The 11,942-nt window shown below is 41.7% G+C and overlaps 1 protein-coding gene across 1 annotated transcript; it reads right to left on the bottom strand.

The window, feature by feature from the left end:
• Positions 1-10,147: 10,147 nt before the first annotated feature.
• Positions 10,148-10,873, bottom strand: LOC311063939 (serine protease FAM111A-like; the record flags this gene model as incomplete). Its single annotated transcript, XM_084083569.1, has 2 exons — positions 10,442-10,873; positions 10,148-10,155 (listed from the first exon to the last, which is right to left on the bottom strand). Exons 1-2 carry the CDS (start codon positions 10,857-10,859, stop codon positions 10,148-10,150), a joined length of 426 nt encoding a protein of 141 aa, XP_083939695.1. The 5' UTR covers positions 10,860-10,873.
• Between the last annotated feature and the right edge of the window lie 1,069 nt (positions 10,874-11,942).

Here is an 11,942-nt window from a genome sequence, read left to right as displayed (position 1 = left end):
ATATACTAACCAGTGGTGTAAAGTAATAGAGTACATTTACTCAAGTACTGTACTTACTTAAGTACACTTTTGAGGATTTCTTTTTACTTTACTGGAGTATTTCCAAATACTTTTACTTCTACTCCACTACCTCTCAGAGGCACATATTAGATTTTTACTCCATTTTTACTCATTCCTGATCTTAAGGCCATAGGAATGTATAATACATAGTCCCCCCCCCCCCCCCCCCCCCCCCCAAAAAAAGCACAAGTCCATACTGTAAACTGTTATTTATTTAAAGCCTTTGCTTCGTCCCATTTGACAGGATTTCAAACACAAGTAGCTGGATATTCAGTGCATGAAATGCATTTAACTCTTCCACAGGCAGCAATAGAAAAAGTGGATCATATGAAAACGGTACAAAAATAAATAAATATACTGATATATAAAATAGAAGGAACAATAAATCCCTCATACAGTAGGTTCATAGTAGAAAAATATACAGTAGGCCTATGTTTGTATCCAAAATCATGTACAAAAAACAATGTCCAGAAAATATTCGATAGAGAGACACAAGGTGGCAGAGTGGAGTTAGGCTGAGGAGAGAAGGAATGTACTGAGGTTGTTTAACAGTCCATGCTAGGAGCGACAGAGGACATTTTACTATAAACTATACATTTCCACAGAAGCCTTGGGAACCAATGGTTCCTGAGCCATGTGGCCCTTAGATCAGGAGCCTTGTTGTGTGTCGTACTCAACATCAGCAAGAGAACACACCTTACCAACAAGAACCTGTATGAGGAAATACCAAGGGTAAGCGAGGACATTTAAGCAGAATGAGACTGTCTATAACAGACTGTCTGCCAAAGACATCAAGAGCTGCCAGCTTTTGTCACATCACAGGTTTACAAAGGTAAAAAAGTGGGTGAAATGTGTTTTTGTGCATAGTTCCCATCATAATTATCATTATTTCCATAGAAAAAAAGAAGGGGAAGAAGAAGATATAAGATATCTTATATGTAGATAAAAACAAAAAGTTGTCTACATATTTACACAAGTACCTGAGATAAGATATAAAGGTGCGTGAGCATTGCAGCAGATGTATACTGTGCATGATATACTTATGGAAAGCTAGAAAAAAAACACAATAGGGAGGACGTCCCACACTAACAAACATGGACGTACTCAAGAAAGACACAGGAGCGCGAGGCACTGACGAGCTGGTCAGGTGTATGGAGAACCGGGATGACTGGAAGCGACGAAGGAGGGCTCGTCTGAGGACCGCCTAGAGATGTGGTGTGATGTATGAGTACAATCCCTGAATATGATATTTGGTATGTCGCAGGGACCCTTGATGCAGAGTGTCAAGCAGGGAGACATCGGGTCCCATTTTTAAGTGTCTTTTGTTTGACCCGGTTGGGGAATTGAACCCCGACCTCCCAGTCTCAGGGCGGACCACTGAGCTGGTCCAGTTCCACAGGCGGCATTAGAAAAAGTAACCCCCCCCCCCCCCCCCCAAAAAAAATCATTCATTGCTAGTCATTGCTGTGTTTGTTCAGTAACAGGGGTCACATTTTACCATGTTCCAGTTCCAATTTTGTCTGATCAACTTTTTTGTTACATCATCCCATACCCTGTATGAGTTACCTCTCCTGATTGGAGAAAATTGGTATCCCGACCTGCAAATGCTTTTTCTCTGTTTACTTAAGTTCCATGTGTACAATCTCAGAGTTAGACCTGTAAGGGTTCATTTGGAACCCCCTCTAGGAACCCTGAGGGTCCCTGGACCCCCCCCCCTTTAAGAGCCAATGTCCTCTTTTTAAATTACTCACTGGTATCGGATACTCGATATCGACCAATACGCATGTTATGGGAATCGGTATCAGGAAGGACAGAATGGTATCGGTACATCTCTAATTCCTGTCTTTGTATCAACAACGCTGCAGCAGACATTCAGTCTTCATCCTCCTCCATGTCCATCTCTCTAACCTGAGCTGCATCAGAATAACGTGTGGTTGTGTCCGTTGAAACCACGGCCGCAGCGCTGCTGTACCAGGGCATTGTCTTCAGAACAGGAAACACAGCCGTTAGTTTTGGTTCTTGTAGCAGAGACAGGAATTCCCTGCATTGTGGTTCTCCCTTTGAACGTATTTTGTCCACAAGTTCACTAGCTGCCCGGGACGGGGGAGAGATGCTCTTCAGGTCTTCGTACTGAAACTCCACCAGTAGCTCGGCTTCAAACACCCACTGGATGACTTGTTTAATTTCTGCCACGAGGATAGCTTGAAGAGTTGACTTGTGTTTTATGATCAGCTTTTCAGCCGTCATCCCTGGAAGAAAAGGGATAAAATTAAGACTTTCATTGCTCATGAAACATGTCCTCTGCTCCTCCCCTGCGATGAAAATGTCCTGGACTGAAACCAGTCTTTGTAAACTCTGTGACGATGTACTTCCATGTACTGTTGTTCTCATATCTTACTAAATAAAGTACATCAATCAAACATGTGAACCATCATATTCTGCAATATTATACAACCATCATATATCTACTAAGACAACATTTTTAAACAGATATGGACTGCAGTTCTGTTCACATTAATGCCATTTATGATATGTAGTGATGTTTTTCAGTACTACACGGCACTGGAGAATGTTCACTGCCACCACCTAGTCAGACAGGTAGGTTACAGTTGTCACAAATGCACAGGGCCGGACTGGGACCAAAATTCAGCCCTGGCATTTTGGTCCGAACCGGCCGGTTCATGTGCAGCCCAGCCCTGCACATGAACTCTGCAGCCGCACTGAGGCCCCTGCTGGAAAGCATCCCAGCCCAAACATTAACATAACTAATAATTGGGCCGCGCGACCCGGAAATTAGCGTAATAATCCTAAAACGGGAGCAAAAATATTAAAAAAAAATATATATATTTTTTAATATATTGTTTTGGGCCCAGTGGCCCACTGGCCCAGCGGCCCACCGGGAATTTGCCCGGTATGCCAAATGGCCAGTCTGCCGCTGCAAATGCATTGACCTCATGAGTAAGGACATGTAAAATCACCTGGCTCCTGTAGGAGACGACATCTCTTACTGGAAGTTTCTTCCTCTGATGCGTCACATCTCTGTGTTCTGCCTGTAAGAGAGATGAACATTAATTACACTATGGTTGTAAGAGAGATGAACATTACATTATGGTTGAAAGGGACATGAATTTTATACTATTGTTGTAAGAGAGATGGACATTACACTATGGTTACAATCCTGATATCACACAACATGAAAAGAATGTATCATGCTTACATAAAGTCCTTTTGCTTGGCCTTTTCTCTGTGTTGCACACCAAGTCACCTGGCAGGAGAATAAAAGATAGACCTTCTAATTCAGAAATGCACTGCAAAGTTACATCTAATATAACGTCTACCGTTTAAAAACGTCCGACTTGAGGACCATTTCTCTAGCCCCAGTCATATATACAGTACAGTATATAGCACAAATAAACAGAGACATTCAAGTAGACAGTAGGAAAGTGTCTTACACGTGGGAGTGTGTCCAGCGCAATGGTCCCATCTAGAGGACACTAAAATGTGGCCGCTATGTGTCTGAGCCTAACTGGCTCTAAGGGCATTGAATTGTTCATCATGGGTGTGTTTTTGGCATTTTGTTGGTAAAAAAAAATCAATCAGTGTCGGTTTCCATTACCTTTAAGAACAAGGTTGTGGCTTGGCGTGAAGTGCAGTGCTATCTAAGTGGTGGAGACCAAAAGACGCACAGAATTCTTTCCTACTGACAAAACCAATGTCCTGCATGATGTGAACGTCTATGGGCGCACTTGGAGCAGCATTAATAATGTGATTTAATGATGTCAGGGGACGGGGAAATAAAATCTCTCTGCTCAGCAAAACACTGAAACAGCGATTCATCAGCTGCATGAAGATGTTTATCCCTCTATCTCTTTTATCACAGAGGCTCTGTATTTTGGAGAGCTCTGTGACGCTGCTGTCCAAAATGTGCAGTGTGCACAGATTCTTCATTTACTTGGTTGTGCGCCTGCTAGAGCTGCTCCAAAAATATCTCACTAAAAGCTCACATTGCATTGCTCTGTCATGCGTTGTGAGTTTGTGGATCAGACATTGTCGGCGTGCATGACTGCAGCACGCAACTAAATTGAGGCATGCACCTTCTCTCCATCACCGCTCATCTGTTAACACGCATTAAACAAGTTATTAAAGCATGACGGACGAATGTGTGCGACGTGCGTCATCATCTCCTGTTTGATGATGGCCTGTAATGTGCTGAGCATCTTTGTGCTGTGTAGATAGATACTGATAAACAAGTTGCGCTTCACTGCGCTCACAGATAAGACGAGATTGTCTTAACTTGGAGTGCGAAGTCTGTGGGGTCTCTATCTATCCATCTATCCATCCATCCAATCTATAAATGGGCTTGTAGATCTACTATTTTATAATATTAATGATAATGAATAACGTATGTTTTCCCACTTGGGTCCCCGACCGTACAGCCCCCCCCCCCCCCCCGCCAAGGGAGGGTTGGTTTCCGCACAACAGCGGTGAACAGGTGAATATGTACATACATAGATGTTTGGTATATTAGTTCCGGTTTCTTATAGAACACAGGAAAGCAAGGTTTACCATTAGGAAACATTGCATTCATGGAAGTGGTATTTAGCTAACAGGATAGTTAAATTCATTCAAATACAGGATTTCAAACGTGGGTTCACTGCAACAATGACCAGATGCTTACCCATCTTCTGTGTGCTTGGCTGTACCTCTGTGCAGTGGTCCAGGTCATCTGACATGAGTAAAAAGGTTAGGAGTTAGGCAAATGTCATTCAGAAATACACTGCAAAACATACAAGCAAGCAAGCCAGCACACATAAATAAACTTAAATCCAAATAGACAGGTGACTATTTACATGCGTACCTTTTAGAATGTTTGCACGCCATGCTGCCTTATCGTCTGTACCACTCGCTTTAAGTTCAAGTTCAAGTTGAAAATCGATGCACGGTGGATTCTTATACTGTACTTCAAAGAAGCCTAGGTATATCATTTCTTCCAGGGTGAACAACAAGTCCTGCACAGACATATAATATTAATAATGAACTTACATATTCATAATAGATAAATCTTAACTCATTCAGTGCCAATTAAATACAAAAATCATTGCGTATATTTTTATATATATATATATATTATTTTTTTTTCCCCACAAAATGGACGTATTTTTCGTCAATGGCACTGAATGAGTTAGCTACACCTCATCTTTAGAAACAAAACATGAATAAGCACTGAGGAGACAAACATACCTCAGGGTCAATTCGTACTCCAGTTTGTTCACTCATGAGATGGTAATCAGTCACTACCAGTCTACATCTCGGATTCTTGTGAACTCTACCATAGCGCTTCATTTGGCAGCTGAGCAAATCCTTCTTAATGTCCTGCCACACATGAGGACAACAGGTGGACAAGGTGATGGTGGTTTGGGAAGAGAAGAGGCAGAGAAGGTAGAAGTATTAATCCAAACGAGAACACACTGATGTGGTTTGACTAGTCAAGTATTATTCAGAACATAGCTGAAATAAAGTGAAGTCTAGCAATTATTATGGCAGCTACAAAGCTAAAAGCTACCATTCATTGAAGCCAGCGACATGAAGATACAAAGCTACAGGCTACCATTTAACTTTTCAGGGAAATGAATTGACTTTGCCCTTATTTGCACTAAAATTGGCTATGGCTCCAAAAAATGTCATGATGTTGTTTGTCATTACACCTTATTCTTGGCCCAAAGCTAAACTGGAAGCACACATGCAATCCTTCTGTTTCCACCCTGGGGCAATCCTCACCTCATCATGTGACGGGCTGTTGTTGGGGGCGAGGTAGATGCGTAATCTCAGGATGTCATCATTACTGCTCAGATCCTTGTAGACCAGCACCGCTCCGTGGTATTCCACCGACGGGGTCTTCAGGACGATGGAACCGACAGGAGACAGGGAGGACACCGACCACTTTAGATGGCTACCAGAGTACTCCACTGGCTCGATAAAGGGAGCATTGCCAGTGATGTGTAGGACAGCAAATACCTTCTCCTTATCCAGGCCTGGGTGAAGACAAAATGCATGGAAGCCAAAAAAGTGTGAACACAAACAACAGTGTAACAAAAATACTGCTGTAGGATACTGTGGTTTGGATTCACTGTGTTGTAAAATACCGAACATGGAAGATGTTTAGCTTTACAGCCAATAAATATCTATGGTTAAGGTATGTAGACGCTGTTAATACAGCGTCTATATATTCTCACCAGTCAGGCACAGGGAGTGTGGGAGCTGGATGGACTTGATGGCAGATTCATCCTTAGGGACCGTCTCCACGTTGAATATGGATCCAGCGATCATCCAGGGGTTCTGGACGAACTTGCTGAACTTGAACCAGGGCAGGACAGAATAACCAACCACCACTCGCTCTGACGCCTCAAATATCAAGCCTGTCAACACACACTCGTATGTCCCTTCTGCTTCCAACTGTGCCCTGAAAGGTGCACACGCACACACACACACACACACACACACACACACACACACACACACACACACACACACACACACACACACACACACACACACACACGCACACACGCGATGGAAATACATTTTTGGTTGTGTTTATGTCATGATGAATCAGTCTATAATTAAAGCAGATGGACAGATGATGTCAAAGTGATGACCAGACTCACTGATAGCGTCCTCTGGAGAGTTTCTCAGGAATTATCTTCTTACTGCCGTAGCTCTACCAAGCAAACACACACAGGAAATAGTTAGTGTGGTTGCCCTAACAGGGCAACCAGACTATATAGTAATCTTCGCACTTTATTATTCTTCTAGATAAACTTTATTTTGCCGGGGATCTCCTCCGACAGTTTAGTGCCCAATTTAGTGAGATTGGTTACACAGTTTAATTGATATTGATTTATTAGTGCATTAAATGTCCCCATCCACTTTAATGGAAAAATTAAAAAACTCCCATTAAAGTATTTTTTTCTCAGAAACCGTAAGGGTTAGAGTTACAAGACTTTGAGGGAAGGTTCATAATTTAGTGCAAAATGATTTAAAAAAATGATTACATCAATCGGCCTCATGGTGGCGCTATAACAGCCCACTTTACGTTTTGGCCTATAACTCTTGAACCGTTGGTCGTAAAATAAAAATATTCCTAGATTCCTTGGGTCATTACGCAACTCCCTATATAGGCCACGCCCATTTGCGTCAGGATAGATTTTCTGCCATTTTAATTTTCTTCAAAACACACTTTTAACTCCTCCTCCCACATATTTTGTCCCAATTTCACAAAAATCGGTACACATGATCTCTGGACCCATGCGATAAACATCTCCAAGCGGAATTTTGATAGTCCGTACCGTTCGTCCGTAAATGGCTTCCAAAGTTAGCGGGAGGGGCCTGTTTGACAAAAAAATGACATAAATCACGAACGAAACGTCCGGTCAATCCCAAATTTGAATCACATGTCAAGGGTGGTTTACTAAACGAAAGCCCAAACGCATTTCAACTTTGATCCTTAGGGGGCGCCACAAATGCGCAAAATGTAACCGTTTGATGCAAAAAACATTATTTTGGGGGGATCAATGCTCTCAAAATAAAACGCAAGTGATCTAAGGAGTGACGTGACAATGTAATTGGCGCAGCCTCCGACGGTATTCCTCCCGGCGTATTTAAAGAGAATAAATATAGGGTTGTGTCAACATCCTTCATTTTGTGCAGGCAGACCAGGACAGAGATCATTGTGCGTGTGACCGTGCGTGTGTTGCCTCAATGGCTGGTTGGTCTCTGTGACCACAGCTTGCCACATATAAACATCTTCATCTCCAACATGGTGGTCCTCAGCTTCACTAAGTAAAATGATGCTTAACCATAAACTTATTTCTAACCTTATTTGATTCCGTTCTTTTTGGGTTAGCAGAATCTTGACTTATAATCTTGACTTATAAGTCAAGATCTTGACTTATAAAGTCTAAGACCTTATAAGTCATTATAAAGTGCTTTATAATGTGTCATGATTCTTGTTAAAAAGTATTCTGAATATGTGCATTTTAGTGCTGCAATGTTTTAAGCAGATTGTATTACATTTATAAGTAAGTATGTTTAGTAATGTATTATAGACATGTGGGCTTTATATGAAATGTTACTCATTTGTTACCTTCCTCTTCGCTTTCTATCTTCACCTTCTCCATTATCTTCATCAAGCGTTCTGTGCAGAGAAAAGACAGTTAGTGGGTCAGAGGCAGCTTGGAGGCTTACAGGATAAAAGAGGAATATGATCCATGACTCTCACCAGAATCCTCATCCTCCTCTTCCTCTGATGAGCTTTTTACCGACTGCATCTAATGAATCAATGATGAGGCAGAATAAACAACACTTACATTTTGATGGACACGTTCATAACTAAAAGTAAGATTTCCAGATTTTGGATTCAGTCAGAAGAAATGAAAACTAAGAATGCTACAGCATCATTTTGTGTACAAAAAACATTGGATAATTTAAAGCCTACATATAACAACAATATTATGCATCATACAAATACTTTGAAGGTCCTGTGTAGAACCAAAAACAGCTCACATGAAGGGAAATATTATTTATAATTAGGTAAATCACTCAACGTAGATTTGTAAAAGATATCCATTGACCAAAGACATAAGATGTCTGATAGGTATATGCACTTAAGAACGATTTACCTCTGTTTTCATCGGTTTCTCTTCCTTGATTGCATCAGGGGGGACAGAAGTCGTTGAAGCACCCGGCCCCTCCTCCCTGGGCAATGAGGTCACATCCATTTGCTCTAATTCATAGTTTTCAAGAATCTCTTTAACTTTGGTGAGATTCTGCATGTTCACAATTCTCTTCACATCCTCTTTCACTTGGTTAAATGTGTCATTCTTGTGAATGGAGGTGTAGTTGTCGTATGCCTCCAGTACATCAAACCTCTGTCTTTCCACTATCTGGATGATGATTCTGGGAAGAATGCGTGCCAGGGGTTGGGCGTACTCAATGAAACTCTGGGGCTGTACTTTCTGGGTCTTATAGACATAGCTCCCTGTGTGCATTGCAACAACATTACAAAACTCATCAAAGACAGGAGAGCCAGATGATCCAGAAAGTATTGACCAGTAATGAGCTGCATTCCAACCTCTTCATAACGATCTTTTAAAACCTTTTCAAAGTCACCAACTGGAATGGTAAAGCATGGGTTTGTCTTTTTCACTCCTCCGTCTGGGTGTCCGATAATACAGATTCCACCCTTGAGGTGAGGTTGCGATGTCTTCCAACAATCCGGAAGGTAAGCAGTGGGCAAAAGGTGAGTCAAGCTCCAACAAAGCCCAATCATGATAACATCCTGAATGATCCGTAAGCTTTTCAAAGACAACAACCTCACGTTTAACAGGCACTGAATCCCTCTGGCTCTCTAGATCTTCAAAACAGAAAGAGACTGTGACGTCTTGCTTCAGCTGTTTTCTACTATCATCATAAAATGTTTCAATCACATGAGCATTTGTGAGAATGTACTTATCAAACAGGAGAAAACCACTTCCTATAGCTCTTCCCTCTACTCTCACCTGACAAACAGAGTCAGCCCGGAACATTAACTGGCTCTGCATTTTCAATGTATAGCATCTTTCCACATTCTTTACATATTCTACACGGAACAGCTCTTTCATAGATTTAGATTTTCTTTCTCTGTCTTTCATGTGCTTGACTAAATATTTAAACTGTGCATGTAGGAGATCAAGGATTTCCTTAGAATCTGCAATTGGACGTGGTTTGGCCCGAGTAGGAAATGCAACCCTGAAGGTTGAAGTCGTTGAAGCACCCGGCCTCACCTGGGGCAACGATGAACTACCTACATTCTCAAGACTCTCTTTACATTCTGAATCGTCTTGTGGACAGAAGAAATGTATGAATTCCATGATTTTCTCAGAGTCTCCATCATAGTTTTTAAGAATGTTTTCAAATCCACTGAGATTCTGTCTCTCCACTATTCTCTTCACATCCTCCTTCACTTGGTTAAATGTGTCATTCTTGTGAATGAAGGTGTGGTGGAGGTATGCCTCCAGTACATCAAACCTCTGCCTTTCCACTATTTGTCTTATGATTCTGGGAAGAATGTGTGACAAGGGTTGGGCGTACTCAATGAAACTCTTGGGATGTGCTTTCTGGGGCTGTCCTTTCTTAGTCTCATATACATAACCCCCTGTGTGCATTGCAGCAACATTAGAAAATTCATCAAAGACAGGAGAGCCAGATGATCCATAGGAAAAGCATGTATCATAACTTAAATCTGTATTACCAGCTAAATCCGAGCTCAAGTCAAAGTACTTTTGAGTAATTAACTGCAAGTTAGCTGCTTCATAATGATCTTTTAAAACCTTTACACGGTCACCAACTGGAATGGTAAAGCATGGGTCTATCTTTTTCACTTCTCCGTCTGGGTGTCCGATAATACAGATTCCACCCCTCTGAGGTGAGGTTGCAACGTCTTCTAACAATCCGGAAGGTAAGCAGTGGGCAAAAGGTGAGTGAAGCTCCAACAAAGCCCAATCATGATAACATCCTGAATGATCCGTAAGCTTTTCAAAGACAACAACCTCACGTTTAACAGGCACTGAATCCCTCTGGCTCACTAGATCTTCGTAATGGAAAGAAACTGTGAGCTGCTGCCTCAGCTGTTTACTACCACGGTCATAAACCTTTTCAATCACATGAGCACATGTGAGGATGAACTTATCAAACAGGAGAAAACCACTTCCTATAGCTCTCCCCTCTACTCTCACCTGACAAACAGAGTCAGCCCGGACCATTAACTTCCACTGCATTTTCACTGTATTGCATAGTTGGTCATTCTTTCCAAATCCCACACGGAGTAGCTCTTTGGTAGGAAATGATTTTCCTTCTCTGTCTTTATTGAGCTTTTCTAAGTCTGGAAACTGTTTACGCAGGAGAGCTAGGATTTCCATAGTATCTGCAATTGGATGTGGTTTGGCCCGAGTAGGAGGGGTATTTTGTCTTGCTGTGTGCTCTGACATGTAAGTATAAACTGGCACATTTGTTGCTAACTGCTGTGCAGAACTGGTACTGGGACTAGTCATACTGGTATTGGTACTAGAACTGGGAACTGAACTATTTGACTGCTTCTCCAGTGGAATGTTTTTTGTATCCAATACGACCTTGAATGTTTTGCCATCATGGTCGTCAACAAGACTGGAAATGTTAATGGTTCTGTTATGTTCTTTTACATCTTTGAGTTTAGAGAAAACATCACCTTTGAAGCGCCCGTCCCGTTTCAGAGCTTCCTCTATCGTTTCCCTTTTGTATGCATAAACACTAAGGAACGTGGCTTGTTTTGCTGTCAGGGCTGTGCTGCTCACCAGAATTTTACCATCTTTTTCTACATGAAAAACGACGAGGTCGTTTCGGGTTGTCTGTGGAAGGACACTTACATGGTTTGGGTGTTGATAGTTTTCCTTAGCTTTTAGATATGTAATTATAAGATGCTCCCCTCGATCAATTAAACAGCATGGAAAGTGTGTACTGATAGCTTTAAAACTACCAGGTTTACCTCTCACAATTACAAGTTCTTTTCCTTCATTTTTTATGGCATTCTCATTAAATTTGGGGCATGTCATTAGTACGTCTATAATGGTCTGGAGTTTGACACAGTTTAGTGTCTCCTGTTTGCCTTGATGGCCTTTATGACCAATGGAATAAATGAAGGAATGCAGCTCTTCATCTTCATGAGGTTGTAGATCCTGTGCACAGAAAATAAAGACAGTCTTACAGTCTTTTTGTACAGCATATCAACACAACACACAATCTGTCCACCTGCAACATCGGCCCTTTTAGGCACATTGAAATGAAAATGCATATTAGCAAGAAAGAGAAGA

This window comes from Gymnoscopelus microlampas, assembly GCF_963454915.1.
Source record: "Gymnoscopelus microlampas genome assembly, chromosome: 16".
Taxonomy (NCBI): domain Eukaryota; kingdom Metazoa; phylum Chordata; class Actinopteri; order Myctophiformes; family Myctophidae; genus Gymnoscopelus; species Gymnoscopelus microlampas.
Note: the sequence above shows the minus strand (reverse complement) of the source record. Positions and strands in the feature narration are given on the sequence as shown.